At 43.2% G+C, this 15,817-nt stretch overlaps 1 protein-coding gene across 1 annotated transcript in view; it reads right to left on the bottom strand.

The window, feature by feature from the left end:
* Positions 1 to 8,296, bottom strand: part of mtcl2 (microtubule crosslinking factor 2) — an 87,240-nt gene extending 78,944 nt beyond the window's left edge. The window contains exons 1-3 of the mRNA XM_070839614.1: positions 7,310 to 8,296; positions 1,966 to 2,067; positions 1,485 to 1,607 (exon numbers count right to left, since the gene is read on the bottom strand). Of these exons, the coding sequence (XP_070695715.1) occupies positions 1,485 to 1,607; positions 1,966 to 2,067; positions 7,310 to 8,296 (1,212 nt within the window). The remainder of the gene's footprint in view (positions 1 to 1,484; positions 1,608 to 1,965; positions 2,068 to 7,309) is intronic.
* Positions 8,297 to 15,817: the final 7,521 nt, after the last annotated feature.

Here is a 15,817-nt window from a genome sequence, read left to right on the forward strand (position 1 = left end):
CTATCGCGTGGAAAATGTTGGAGGAACGTTGTGAATTTGACAGAGTGTATCCACAGTCCAGGGTCAGCGTGACAAAACACACGCACAGAGGCTTTAGCCCGCACCAAGTGTGTTTGTGTGTAAGTGTCCTTTACCAGGGATTCCTGGCGTGACTGGGATGACTGGTGTGTGTGCACGCTGTGAAGGACGCTTGTAAAAGAGACCGTTGTATATGTACAGTTACTGTGTCTGTGTGTGTGAAATTGGAATGACTGGTCAGTGTATGTGTGGTAACGTGTGTGTGTGTGAGGTCAATTGAGAGTCTTAATGTAGCGTTCAGCCTTTATATATTTTAAACAAATTAGAGGAACCCTGACCTCACAATAGTCTTGTGACTTCGACAGTGTGAAGAAAATAGCCTCAGCCTCAGCCATTAATCATGATTAATGGACTCGGCCATTCATCAAATTCAAACCGTCATTGTGATGTGATAGAACACAATTTCTTAAAAGCAAAAATTTGGTGGTCCTACTAGACCACTAGATTACTACTAATGTCATAAAACACATAATTTTTCTCATATTTTGCATACTGCATTATGCTCTTTTCAGCCTCTCTCTGAACTCTCTGCTTTAGTTCTTCTCCTGTCTGCTTTGGTTGGTCAGCTCCCGCATGCCTGAGGAGGCACCGTCCACCAAGTCCTACATCAGCTCTGCCATATTTGAAGGGAAACACATTAGCCAAGCAACACGCTGATGCTGAACAAGGCCGTATGCTCAAAAGAGCTCTACGTGTGACATCACAAGCGGGGCCAAAACTAAACAGAGCATTTTTTACATATATCAATTTGGAGATGTAGCAGGAGAAAAAGAGAGGATTGTTTTTCTCATACTTTAAGGGTCTGTGGACACAACGGGGACAAATATTTAAGTTGAAAATACATTAAGAAGTGCATTTTGCATAATATGTCCCCTTGTGAAAAAAAAAAAAATCTTTTATTTTTAATGCTATACAATCTAACAAACAAAAGGCCCTGCACACTTCACATGCAAACACGCTGCCCTACGAGCCACATGACATACGAGTGAGAATAGACGAAGACAACAACTTGTAAAATGCCGCGTACATGCTCTGATGTTAGCAGGACTGCCACGTGAAAATGGCCGAGGCAGAACCAATCAGCAAAGAGCGAGAGATGACTGTTGCCAAAGAGGAACAGTACGCCAGTTGTCTCGACATATTTTGGGTTTAGACAAGAAGATGACGGACTATCAGGTATTGTGCAGGACGTGCTTTGTCACCATAGCTACGACACTAAGCAGCACAATACATCTGTTCCAGCTTTTAAAAAGGCATCTTGAGGCCAATGATTGCACGGCTAAGAACCAGACGACCAGTGTGTCAAACAAGGCTTTGAATTATCTAAAGTTTTTAAGAGTGGCGAGTTAGAGCCGTAGTCCGTGTGTACTTTACTTTGTGTGATTTGTCAGCGCACAAACACTTACTTTGACGTCTTGCTCAAGCGTTCGTATCAGTTCTCCATCCACCTGCCCTGTTTGGGCCACACGGAGGGAGCGCCGCTCTGCCTTCCTCAGCCGGTACTGCAGGATGCGGCAGGTCTTATTTGCCTGAGAAACAGAGGCAGTGGGAGTACATGGTGTTATGTGCCGTCAGTCTAAACCATCTATGATGCTTCACTTTGCTGTATTGTGCCTTCAAGAAAACGCTCCCTGCAACATCCTTTAAAATACAACAGAAGACATGCTTTTCATTGTAGAAACTTTTGAATGCCCATGGTGCACCTGGGTTTGTGTAGCTCAGAGATGACACTCAGATGATTGCTTGTCCGTTATCTTATCTGCCTGTTTCAAAACATTTTGCAGCCTCTGCCTCTTTTATACATTTAAAGTTCCTAGATATCACTGAGATGGAGAGCACAGATTCAATAAGTGTGCTTTCGTTTAGTCAGTCGGTCCATCCACCCACCTGCTCCAGCTGTTGCCGTAGTTCCTGCAGCTGGTAGACGTCGTCCTCCATGTACATGTCCCTCATCTCCAGCATCTCCGACCTCAACTCCTCCATCTCGTCCTGGAGACAGTGGAGACAGTCATGAGCACATGTGGGCCGTAAAGGGAATCCTTTAATGTTTTATAAGCATCATTATAGCTTTTAGCATCTTTGTCATAAATGCAAGACAATCATCATCATCATCATCAAAAAAATCATCTTCCATTAACCTTGCTATGATCGTAACCCATCCCATCAATCACCAACTCCCTGTCATTGGCCACTACATCGCCGTCTTCATCATCCTCATTATCAGGACCATTACAAGAATTAGTGTCTTCTTCAAATGAACTGCTATGTAATATTCTCTCAAGTCAGATAAAAGGGGTCATCAGAAAGAGAGATCTACATGTTGTAAGTAGCAGAATGGAGTACTGTGTAATATAATATGATTCTCTATTGATTCTCCTCTCTCTCCCACCCAGGAGGCCGTGCAAAGGAGGTCAAAGATCAGGGTCAGTCAGGTTATTAGATAGCCTGAGAGGTGACTCTTAACAGTCTCTCCAGGGAGAAAATAAACCAGCACATATGATTAATTAATAGTAGTAGTGTTGTTATCTACATCTCTTATAGACATATTGGGAATGAATGGTTCATTTCAGCTTGACAACATGAATTGCATCATCCCCTCTGAATCTTTTCAAGGTGCCGCCCGTGTCTTAGCGTGTGTGTGGTGTGTGTGGTGTGTGTGTGTGTGTGTGTGTGTGTGTGTGTCTGCACTGAAATGAACCACACCCCACTAGAGAAAGTCTGGGTCACTGGGCTTTGGGCACTGGGTGTTACACACTCTTGCGCATCAAAGTGTGTGCAAAGTGTGTTGTGCGTGTGTACTATGCACTCGCATAATAAGCAAAAGGAATACAAGCAGCTGTAGTAGTAGTGGTGCTGTCATAATTTACTACAGTGGAGAATGTGGGTCAGCCTCTGCAGAGCTCCAACCAAAGCAACAATGAGCTCCCAGGATATATGTGTGTATGTGTGTGTTCATGTGTGTGTGTGTGTGTGTGTGTGTGTCTACTACGTATGGTATACACAATCTGTGTGAGCGTATGGATTGCGAACATGTTTACAATTAAGGTAGCGCGTATGGTTTAACATGAACTGGTGAAAGATTTGTCAGTCGAGCTAAAATAGACCTCAGCAAGAAGCAATCTGCAAGGCACCGACCACTGTGCTGCACATCTGCAACACAGAGGACACAGAGGAGGGGGAGAGAAAGGAAATTAAATAAGTAAAAAGGAAAGATGGATGGGAGAGGATAAAGAGAAAGAAAGAGAAGGGAGGCAAAAAAAAGAGGGAAGAATAAGAAAGGGAAAGGAAAGAGAAACAAAGAAAAGAAGAAAATCAAATAGAGGCAGCAAAGGAAAAGGGAAAAGGAAAGGAGAGAGGAAAAGGGAAGATGTAGAAAAAAGCAGGGCTGGGAAAAACAGAGCATGAAAGAAATGTAGACGGGGAGGGAGATACAACACGACAGCAGAGAGTGAGAATGTGAGGACACCAAACGAGGGAATCACAAGTTAATGTGGTGAGAGACTAAGAGAGAGGTGGTCCACTGACCTGCTTTTCACGGCTAACTAAAGAAGAACAGGGAGCATGGTTTCTGTCATGCGAGCGAACCAGCCAGTCAGGAGAATGAATCAACCAATCAGATGTCTGGTGCTCAGTGAGCCAGACAGATTTTTATCTTTTGATAACTGTCCTCACTACCTGCTGTAGGACTGAGGCAAATATTATCATCTCTTTACATCATGTTTCTAGAGCTAAGAGTCCAAATCACACACAATAATATTCATGTCATGCATCTACAGACATGACTGTGCACTTCCTTGTTGTGTAAAGACATTAACTACAGCAGCAGTGGTTGTTATCAATGTGTTTTGATTTTTATGAATTAATAAAGGGGATTTTACACGTTCATCGACGTAATTAAAAACTGAAAATTGCTTTGATGAATTTTCTTTTTTCCCCAAAAAGAGAAGAAGCCATTCTGATGTCCATTATGCATATGAAGCTTTAGGCAGCAGTCAGTTAGCTTAGCACAAATACTGGAAACAGGGGGAAACAGCTAGCCTGGCTTTGTCCAAAGAAAATCTGCCGTCATCATTCTCTAAAGATCACAAATGAACATGTTACAGCTTGTTTGTTTAGTCCGTAAAAACTGAAGCGTAAACATATTGTGGTTTTATGGGACAGTGTTTGTGCTAAGCTAAGCTAAGCTAAGCTAAGCTAACTGGCTGCTGCCTGTAGCTTTATCATAATATAGATTCGAGAGTGGTATCAATCTTCTTGTCTGACTCTTGCCAAAAAAAATCAATATGTGTATTTCCAAAACTGTCAGATTTTTCCTTTGCCATTGTATTTAGTTGGAAATGGACCATGGTCTTGAATATACAGACACAGGTGGTGGATCAGGGAGGGTTCCATGTTTGTTCGACCAGGCAGTGCCTCTGAGTTAATAAAGAAGTGTTACACAAGAAACAGAAAGGCTCTTGTGTCTGTCTGTACTAAATCTTCAAGGGCTTCTTACAACACAAGCATGTCACAGAAGGAAACAGCTTTCAATTCAGTGTGATTATAAAGTAGCTGGAGAAGGTTCATCAGATGGGTTCCATGAGTTCAAGAACAGAGTATTGCTTTAATATAATACAGGAGGATAAACTGAAGCCAGAATTACAAAAATTGGCCAGGGGAACTGGTAATATGTACAACTAAAGCCATTCTTCCTAATGTAGAACATGGTGAATATTCAAGGATAGCTATGAGAAGGATAAAACATCTCATCTGTACAAGTTAACTCTGCACAGAGGCTCAACTGTTACCTTAAACTGTAGTCACAGGACACAGACATTCCTAAAGATTATGTCCAAAAAGCCTCATCTTTGTGACTCTGTCAGGTTTAGCTGTGACACGAGGCCTGCAGTAAAGACCAACATGTGGTTTATCACATCTAAGCCAGCATGTGGACCTGAATGTTAATTTAATTCATTGTTCCTTCCTCCTCCATACGCCGTAATTCCTCCACGCTGTATTCTGGCTCACATGAGCAGCCCCAAATGTCTGACTCCAGTATTGAACTATTAAAATTATTTTTATATGGCAGGCATGCAAAAAATGCAGAAGTCAAATCTGCATAACAACAGCCCTTGAGGCACCAGAAGGCTTTTGCAGGTGAGCTCTGGGTGCAGTCAGCGTGGCAGGAAGTTACATATCATTCATTTGCATATTACTGGCCGCATGGTAATGACACAAAGCTGGTTGACAATCAGGACAGTTTCCCTTCAAAGACAAACATCTGTACACATTAAATTATAAATTAATAATCTGAGAGATTCCAACAGCTGTTAGTCATCTTCATCTTCTAATTACCCACCAAGAGGGAAACAGTAGCAGCACCAACAAAGAGCCAGGATATTAATATGCTCCACATGAAGCTATAGTTGAAGAAAGACGAGCCAAGGCATAAAGTATGCAGTGAAGGAGAAAAAGGTTGATCATTAGAGGTAGAAAAAGAGAATTGAAGAGGACAGTGAGTTAGAAACTGAAGTAAAAATGAGACATGGAGCTTGATGAGAGATGGGGGGGGGGACACCTCTGCAGCATGTTGTTTTGATCTTCAGATTAGCAACCAGGTGTTTCTCACAGCTGCAACAACAGACACAGCCAGACACACTTCACTGCCCGGCCTCCCATGAGGCTTTGGGGTGGTCCAATAAGGTAGCTCTGTTACATGCTGTCCTATATATTCAAGCAGCAGCTCTGGACCGCCACAGACACACACAGGCCACATACACACGGCTGCAAATGTGCATCTACTAGAATGATGTACATCTATTGCTTGTTTTTCCAAACCAACAGTCCAAAACCAAGCTATTCAGTTTGTATTGATAAAAAAAAAGATAGAAACAAAAGCTGGAACCAGCAAATGTTTGAAGGTTATGCTTGATAACTGGTTTGTTTTTTCATTCATGTTCTGTCAATGAACTATATCAACTAAGTCCACTGATCAGGGCTAAATAACAATACAAAGCAATAATCCTGATTATTTTAGTGGCTAGCATAACTAAAAGTAATAATATTGTCAGTTACTATTTCATGATAAAAAGCCCTTCAGCTATGTGGAGCCATCGACAAAATAAGGATCCACCAAGAATCTAAATTCCTCAACATTGTCCCAGATCTAAATGCGAAAAGAAGAGGATGTCCTCCTGTTCGGGCTGTTGATCAATCACCCTCCGCAATCAATATCTGACAATTATTGGCTTGTCTGGCAACTGCCAGGTTAGTGCTTAGGGACATGCTAATATAATCGACCCGTCCCCTAATCAATCACACTCAAGGCCAGATGGATCTCCTCGACCAGTGGATCCATGTATATTAGATTTCACTTTCTGCACACCTGTGAGAGCTGAGATGCCTTTACTATCAAAATCCGATGACATACGGTCCCACTGTGAGTGCAGGTACGCGTGACGGTGCACTGATGGTCTGGTGGTTGTTCTGAGTGCTCATGTTTTGGTGTTTGTCACATTGACAATTTTTGGAGCTGTGTTTTCCAAAGACATGATTTTGACATGTTTTCGACCATTTTAGGTTTAAAAAAAGGCCTCACTGAAGAAAAACACAAGAACTCTGTGTTCAGAAACTACGTTTCCCAGAATATTTTACCCCTGTTAGGTTGGAAATCACCAATACTAATCACATATCTTGGTAAATTAGCAATAAGGCAGATTGAGGCAGATTTTACTGCAGAGACTGACAACCCCTCAGCCTGCTGACTTAAATTACATCCTCACCTCCATCATGTGAGCTGGGAGAAGCACATCTGACAGCACTAACTGATGGTGAAGAGCCACTATCTGTCCAAACCAGTGCATCTAACTCTTTGCAGTGTTTCCTCCCTATTGCACCTGCAGGTATTCCAACATGAAACAAGGCTACAAAGGCTGCATGCTTTGCACAGAGGGCGCAGATTCATAACATCATCATCCTTGTAATGAGTAGCCTTGGATGGTGTCCAAAAGGCATCTGTACACACTGGGGAGCAAGTCAGAGTCAACTGGTAAATAAAACCAATGGACTTTCAGATAGAACATCATCATTGTGACAGAGAGAGTTTTTGTTTTCACATCTCTGTCTAAAAACATCTCTCATGCAGGATCTGGTCTGTTTGGGACCAAATGATTAAAACAGGAACTGGAACTGGAAACTTCAAAGACATTTAACTGGACACACTCACAGTTGACACTTGATTTCTTGGACTTACTTTGAGGTAATCATTCTCAGATCTCAGCTCTTCTATCTCCCGGACAAACTCCTCATGCATGCCGTCCATAAACTCCTCCGTGAGGTCTGAGAAAGCCAGGGATGTGCTGGCTGGCACCCTGCTGTCAAACGAGGTGATCGAGCGCTCCTCGCCGGGGGAAACGCTCCCTTCCCCGGTTCCCACGCCAAGGGAGAGCCGGTCTTTGTTGTCCTTCTCCGTGGAGGAGCAGTAGGTGGCGGCTTGGTGGCTCGCTCTGTCCGCCAAAGCCCCATCCCTGGGCGGCTTGTCTCCGTCCGGCCCTCCGCCCCGGCTGCTCCTCGACTCGGCGTCGCTGCTCACAGCGTCCGCGGAGAGCTTGTTTTCCTCGGAGGCGCAGTCCGACAGCTCGGAGCTGCTGTCGGTGGGGGAGAGCTTCCCCGTGGCGCAGCCGGAGTCCTTGGATAAATCGTCGGATCCGATGCTGGCGTCCGACACCTTCCGCCGCCCTCCGGTGCTCTTGCCTGCTTTGGACGCCGAGGTCTTGGACAATGCTGCGGCGGAGAAGGAGGATTTACCCGCCGGTTTGCCACCACCGCTCTTCTCCGCCTTACCGGAGAGACTTCCCACGGGGCTGCGCCTGGAAATGCGGCTCCCCAGGTGGATGGCTCCGGGCTTGACGCTCAGGGTCGGGGTCCCAATCCCTCCGCGGATCTTGGTGAGCGACCACCCGGGCACATCCTTCGGTCTGGCCGGGGACGGAGCCCGGTTTATCTTCTTCTTCTCGCCCGGAGACGGAGCGGACGGCACCGCAGAGAGCTCCGCAGTTTCAGGCCGGGGGTTTGGCTGCTGCTGGCCGGGCACCGCGTGCTGCGTCTGCCCGCTGTCCGAGCCCTCCGTCCCGCCTCCGCTTTCCATCTTCTGTCGGAGATGGAGTCTCCGTTCCTTGGGCGAGGCGAAGAAGAGGTGAGTCGGAGAGCTGTGGACATCAACCTCCTTTGTTTTTGTCATTCATTCCGTTTAGGCCGAGACAAGAAAAACAGAAATGAAACCTCCTCTTGAGGGGAGACAGGAGGCAGAAGTTGGAGTGTCGATAAACAACTGCAGAGCCACACAAAAGGAGGAGATCCTCACTCCAGCCACAATGAGAGCTCCTGTAGTGCAACAAGCCCAAAAAAGCAGGAAGCAGAGTCCAGATGCGTCAAAAAAGGCAAAATATAATCCCGTTTCGCACCGTGTGTGCAGTAACTGTGGGAATTATTCCGCTTTGTTCTCACAGATCCTCCCCTCCTCTCTTCAGAGATATCTGTCTCGATCACATTAAGTAGCCGGTTCCTGCTCAGGGGAGCTGTGGGTGCGAACAGAGAGGCAGTGTGGTGAGTATGGTCCAGCCTCTCTCTCCCTCTTTCTCCGCCCAGATAGTGGGATGAAGCTCTGGAGGAGAGAGAGAGAGTGTGTGCATCTCATTTCTGCAGCTCTATGTCGCCACCACTGCAGGATGCAAGAAGGACACAAGGAGCAGGCACAAGAAAACAGTGTGTGGATGCTCTGAGAGGTCCATAAAGAGCAGGCTTGAAAGCCAGATCTATGTATTTAATGATAAATGGGATGAGGGCAATTACTTTTAAAATACACATTAGTCAGAGTAGTCATTAGTCCTGCAGCCAGAAACTGCTCCCCTAAAATTACACAATGCATTTACTGTGTTAGACCCACCTCGCCATCTTGCTGCTGTCAGCATTTATTATGTGTGTTTATTTCATGGATAGATGGTCACGACTTACATACCATTTCATAGCATTTGTAGATTGATTTCCAGCTAATGTCCCTAAAATGGCTTCAAAGCTCACCACAATACAATACCACGTAAGAGCAAACGCGTACAGCAGCTTGCCAGCCAGAGCAACAGATATGCACACACTAGATCAGGGGTGTCCAAACTTTTTTCACTGAGGGACACATACAGAAAAACATACAAAGGGCTGGGCCACTCACTGGAAGTGAGCTATAATGCTAACTTTAATCCACTAGAGGTGATGTACATCGCCTCACCTCTAGCACCAGCACCAGCATCAGAGAGGGAAGCTTGAAATAGTCTGTGCTAGAGCCCTGGTGCTCGAATTAACAGCCTTACCTCCACTTTCTTGCCCCTCGCCGGACACCGTAGAGGCCATTCCTTTGCGCTCACTTGTCTCAGCTGGAGCCCATCCATTGTACCTCCACACAGCTAGTCCCATTTAAGTCCCATCATGCCAACTGCATCTGGCACAGCTTCAAAAACATCCTCACCAGTCGTGGTGCTCTTTAGACTGCTAACATCAAGCAGCTCCTCCGTAATGCAGAAGTGATCGTCATTAGTTATTAGCTGTGCTCTCATCGCACACCGGGTCTGAAACTTTCTACACTCATTTGCTTTCTTACCTTTCCTTAATTCTGCCATTTTGGGTCACTTGTAGCAAATTTTCTTCTTCTATTACTCATTTTATAGAGAAGCTGCCTCGTTCAAGACAGTTACTCCCCCTAGTGGTGAGACTAAGAAGTACAACACAGTCCAGCGCAAGTTCCATGTGTGGGCCGTACTCCAATACATTTTTAGAATTTCCTGCGGGCCAATGAAAATTGGACCACGGGCCGCAGTTGGCCCGCGGGCCGTAGTTTGGACACCCCTGCACTAGATAGAAGAGGAGGGAAAACACACTAAATAATAAAGCTGACAAAGTTGAAGGTTACACACTTAATAACTATATGGTGATCGATACACAAATACAAACAATAATAATACAAAAATTATTTAAAACTCATCAGTAAACATGACAAACTTCCTTTGGTTTGCTAAAAGATTTTAATACCGCTGTATTTTATTGTTCAGAGTTTCGCAATTTCTGTCATCACTGCATCCCAACACACAGAAAATCTCATCATTACCAGTTAAATAATATTTTTTATTGTATTTAAAGATAATTAGATATTATTTAGCATTTAATATCCAACTTAATCAGCTCTTTCTTTACACAAGAGGTAATGCTAATGATGAATACAGCCGTTTCTATCATGATTAATTTACTTCACTTCTGTTGTAGGGGATCAGAGCATTGCTGGACTCCATGTGGGACTTCAAGGCAACACAGCACAGTAAGTCTCAGGTTACTCCCTCTCTCTCTCTCTCCCTCTCTCTCTCTCTCTCTGATGCAGTAACAGCATTAAAACACAGCCTACTGCACTCTACCAAAGGCTAAACAGCTACGGGTTAATGCCTTCAACCCTGCTGGAACCACTGGTTCTTAGTGCAAACACACAGTATTATTAAAAGTCACAGATCTAAGGTCCCTTTATGATTTTATCGTGGTTACAATAATCTCAGTTTTGCAGTGTCTCTTACTTGCAGTACACACTAACAGGTTTATTGTTTTAGTTTAATTCGGCTGTTACCTCCAACAGAGTGTATGCTGTAAGACATACTAATACTGAGACGTGACGTTTTCATCACATCAAATTCCAAAATCTGTAAATGGTCCTTTCACTTATTGGGTTGTTTTATTCTGCTGCACCACTATTTGTCCTTTGTCTTCTTTTACAATACTGACAACTATTCGATCAACTCACACCCAAATTATGAGACCATATTCTCATGTAATTAGCATTTGTTTAATATAGAGACACTGAATTCAGAATATACTTCATTGTCTGGGTCTGTACAATGTCTGTACAATGTTTTGTGCCAATCCATTGAGTAGATGTTGAGATATGTCACAGGATAAGTGAAAAGTTTGACCTGCTGATGGCGCCAGAGGAGAAGTCAGAGTAACTAATCATCTGGGGACCATGAATGTCGGCACCAAATCTTATGGGAATCCATTCGATATTTGTTGAGACATTCTCCCAAACAAACAAATAGACCATCGCTTTCTTATTACCACACATTGCCTCTTTGTAGATGATGTATGTACCTGATTAAACTGTCCCAGCATGTTATGCAACTACATTCCTTATACAGCATGTTTCTTGGAACATAAGTAGGAAGCATGAAGTTGATGGGTAAAAATGTGTTTCTGCAGTATTTTCCATAAGTGACAGGGACAGATGATTTGTTTCATTATTAATGCTAAAAAGCAAAGTGGGACCTCCTCCTCAGCTCCCGCCAATTCCCTATCTCTAATAATAACCATAGTCATGTTTCTCTCTCCAATGTGCTGTGTTTCCTCAATGTTATCACAGCAAACATTCACTCTTACACACATTCCATTATAATTTCCAGTGTTAATGCAACAGCAACTCTATTCATGTTTACTCTCTTGATCTTTTGTCTCTGTTGCGGCTGTTTGTGAAACTGTGGCCATCAGATTAAAGTCTCAGAGAACACAGAGGCAATGCAAGATGTCGATATGGTCTGCGGCGACAGAATCGCGCTCTGTGAATGATTTATGGGCAGAAACTCTAGAGCGTCAAACACAGAATTAGAGCAGTTAGAATAGATTTTACCAGTCAGGGATCAGTACTGGTGATTGGCCATTTGTTGTGAACCAGTATAAGGAGTCTTGTTTTATACTCTATACTCTTGTTTCACACTATGCTGTTCATTAAAGAAAGAAAAAAAAAATCTGATGTGATGTCAAATAAAAAAGTAATGGGTAATGGGTCATTTTTTCACAGAACTAACTATTCAACATTCACTTTTCTGTGACATTTTTGCTTTTTGCTTAACTGATCTTAGAGCTATAGAAAGGCACTGCTATGGGCAGCAGGAAGGGATTTAAAATTATGCAGTCTTTAAATCATTCATGGCCAATGATCCTGCTGTGGCAGCCACAGAATTACATCTGATAGACTGTACACCCCCATTCACACCAGAGATGCTGATGGCCGCTAATAAAAGGCAAAGAATGTGTTGTGTAAATCACAGATATCCTGAAATGAATTCACTGCTTTAATTTACCGTAGCCTAAAACCAGGTGGGAAATTTCATGAGGAAAATGTACTTTTGCAGAGAACTGGTTTGGTTTGTCGATGGGAAAAACACAAGAGTCTTTGTGTAGTTAGCATACGAGCAGGCTGGCTGACTGGTGACAGAAACGTGACACAGAAGAACAACACAAATTTTACTAAAAGCTGTCATTGTTTACACGGTTTGATATTTAGACATACATCAAATTAAAGAAACAATTTTTTTTAAGAGGCAAAAATGTTGTAACCACTACTGGGGCACAAAAGTTACCCTGTATTAGTACTTGGATAATCATTAACCCTAGAACACTAACGTCAGGTGATTTTCACCCATGCGTGGGGGATGCCTCTCTTGTATTCAAGTGTCGATGTATATGTCACAGTGAACCAGTACACACTAAACCAGGACCCTGAAACATAAGCAGCTAAATGGAGTGCAGCCATCACTCATTTGGCTCCTTACTACTCATATATATGTTCAAATGTCAAATGTTAGAAATGAACCTTCCGGCAGTGATACTGCACAAACCAGAAACCATTTCAATGAGATATCATAAAGGCTATTTTTGTTGCCTTTCTGTGGATTGTAATTCTATACTTAAATTACATACTTATTAAGGATCCAATTCAATATGGAAATAGCAATTTGGAGTAGCAGAATGGATCTTTGAATCATTAATGAACAGGCCATCAATTGCTGCATATAACGGCAAAAGGCATTCATTGAATAATTAAGCAGCAACTTAGTGCTACACAAACAGCAACCATGTTGGCTCTCACAAAGCCCTGTGTCAAGTCCCAAGATAATAACCCTATTCAGAACACAAGGTAGTGTTCAGCCAATTCATAATGAAGTGAAATACAACCATCCCTGCAATGTTAATGCAGTCCCTCCCTTGCTGACGGCCCTCTGTAAAATGTAAAGTGACATTAATTAGGCCCACTGTCATGAGGACACACACACACACACACACACACACACACACACACACACACACACACACACACACACACACACACTCACATTAGTACCTGTTGTTTATTTCATTTTATTCCATCCTGTTAGCCGAATAGGGTTGTTACTGTGTATGTTTCAAAATAAGTGTACCATTCCCTCATTTTGCTCAAGTAGTTGCCCACAGCTGTCAGTGTGCTAGTGTCAGCTGAGAGCACCATGGGTGTATAAAGAGAACTGGATACAGTGTACAGTGTTGGAGGCAGGGCAAGAAACCAAAACTATCTGACTTTGTGGGCATAAAAGCACCCAGATCTACCGCACTGTTGGGCCCATACAACATGTGTACAAGCGCCTCAGGCCAGCTAACTTCTAGTCGACCCCCCCGCTAATTCAATAGGGGACAAAATGATTTAATTGTGTGGCTCGAGACTTTCCAAATGTTATTGGACTAAATGGATTAAATTCTGAGGATGAAAGGAGTCATTTCTCAGGGGTTGTTACTCTCAAAAAATATGATCCGCTGATTTAGAGATGTCTCTTTCACAGTGTAAACTATAGACTGAAAAAAGTCTTTGGCCACTATGTAAAAGTGGCTTCAGAGCCTGGCTTCAAAACCCCAGGCTAACCTAGCATTAGCTTGCCAGTGAAATCATCTCTGGTTTGCATTTTCTGTGTGTGCACAGCTGCAGTTTACACAATAACAATTCAGTAAGCACAGGTGTTATTCCAAATTGAAATTGATATATTAGAATATACAATATAACGGTGTACTACTGCACTAGTTTGCCTACCACAACTAAAGGCTACCAGCTTAAGCCTGTTCTCTGGGGATTGCTGTGCGTCTGTCCGAAAAATGTAGGCAATGATGGACTAAAGCACAAGAGACAAGGGAAGAAAAGTGGACACAACACAACATGTACCTACTTTATTTAAATTCCATTCTGCCTGCTTACCTCAATCTGTGGCTCAAAGGCCAAAGATAGACCTACTTTTCCCACGTGCTGCCTACTTTGAGGGTGGAAACTTAGCGAAATGTGTCATTGACAGTTTTAGTGCCCCTGTGCACCCCTGTGCTGGGGACACAGAGCTTCCTCTGTCAGAAACCAGACAGGCGACCGGCCAGCATGGCAGACTGATGGCCAATTAACCAGTTATCTGTTAAAAGTGGTTTCTATGTTATTCAGTCAAGGAGATTCTTTCTTTCTCATGTTTTAATCTAACCATGGTGATTCCCATCGGTTTGTAACTATTTTAACAAAACCTAATTTTGCTTCATTGATGCCGGTGATTGAACCGACCGGCCATCTGACCTCTCATCAAAAATGTGAGTGTAAATGAAGTGATTAACACCATACTGGCACCACGGTGCTTCACCCCACCCCGCTGTCGCTTGGGCCAGGACGGAAGACTGGAGGGAGGAAACCCAGCCGACCAACCAGCAAATACTTGTTAACAATAGGCATATTTTACTAATTATGTATGAGAAGAACACCCTGATGTGTCTTTCATTGCCGTCCTATCTGGGTATTAGTGTGCATGATTTACAGTCTTCTGTGCCGAGAGGAAAAAAAAGACGATAGTAGAAAGCTGCTGTCCTTGCAAGTTATCTTCAGCGCAGTAATTGGAAAGCAGTCGGTGTGTGCTGGTGGTTATGTAGACGAGCTACATCAGCAGCACCACTGCCACGGACACACATAAACTCCTTCCATATCTGCTCTCCTTTTATTTCCTATTGTTTTGCACTTTTTATATGTAACGACATTCTCTGCTTGACTTATTGTTTGTTCTGTTTATGCTATTTATTTAGTTTTGTGATTAACAGCCATTTGGTTAAAAAACTCATAATGGTAATGATCCAAACAATCGTTTACTTGCTCAAAGTAGAAAGGGGATGCTAAGCAGGAGATAAAATGTCTATACCAGCACAGCACAGCGAATAAGCCCTTTTCCCAAATATCTAACTTTTCCTGTCAGTTTTTGAATGTACACACTCACACAAACATACACAGTAACACACAAGCACGCACACACATCCATTTTTAGCAACTACAAGTAAAACAGTTTCAGAGTCATATTCATCTTTGACTCACCTCATTATCACCGGATAATTTTAATCATTTCCACATGTTTTATCAGTGTACTATTGGAGTGGAAATCTCTGCGGACATCTACAGTGATGTTAGCCTCCACTGGTTGTTTTGAATCCCTCTGTGAGAGTCAGGGAGGATCTTTTTTCTCCTGCAAGTGAAATGAGTCTCATGTGGCTCACTTTATCTGGAATAACAAGTTTCTCCTGAGCCCCCCCCCCCCCTCCCCCCACTGGTTGCAGTAGATGGCCTATATAGAATGATATCATATCACAGACCTCCTGCTGACACTGCTGGTTCTCGCCTGGAGCTCTTCATAACTGTGCTTTGTGTGTGTGTGTTTGTGTGTGTGTGTGTGTGTTAGAAGAGTGATCCCATACTCTTGTTTAAGACTGCAAAATAAGGAAAAGCGTGAATATTATTATGATACTGACTTTAAAAGGCCTTGCTATTGGAAGATCCGATTGAAATCCAGCAGTTATCCTGGTTGTAAACCACATCTAACTAATTTTATCTTGTATTCAGAAGAGGAGCAAAGCCACTGCC

Source organism: Pempheris klunzingeri, chromosome 11 (assembly GCF_042242105.1).
Source record: "Pempheris klunzingeri isolate RE-2024b chromosome 11, fPemKlu1.hap1, whole genome shotgun sequence".
Classification (NCBI taxonomy): Eukaryota; Metazoa; Chordata; class Actinopteri; order Acropomatiformes; family Pempheridae; genus Pempheris; species Pempheris klunzingeri.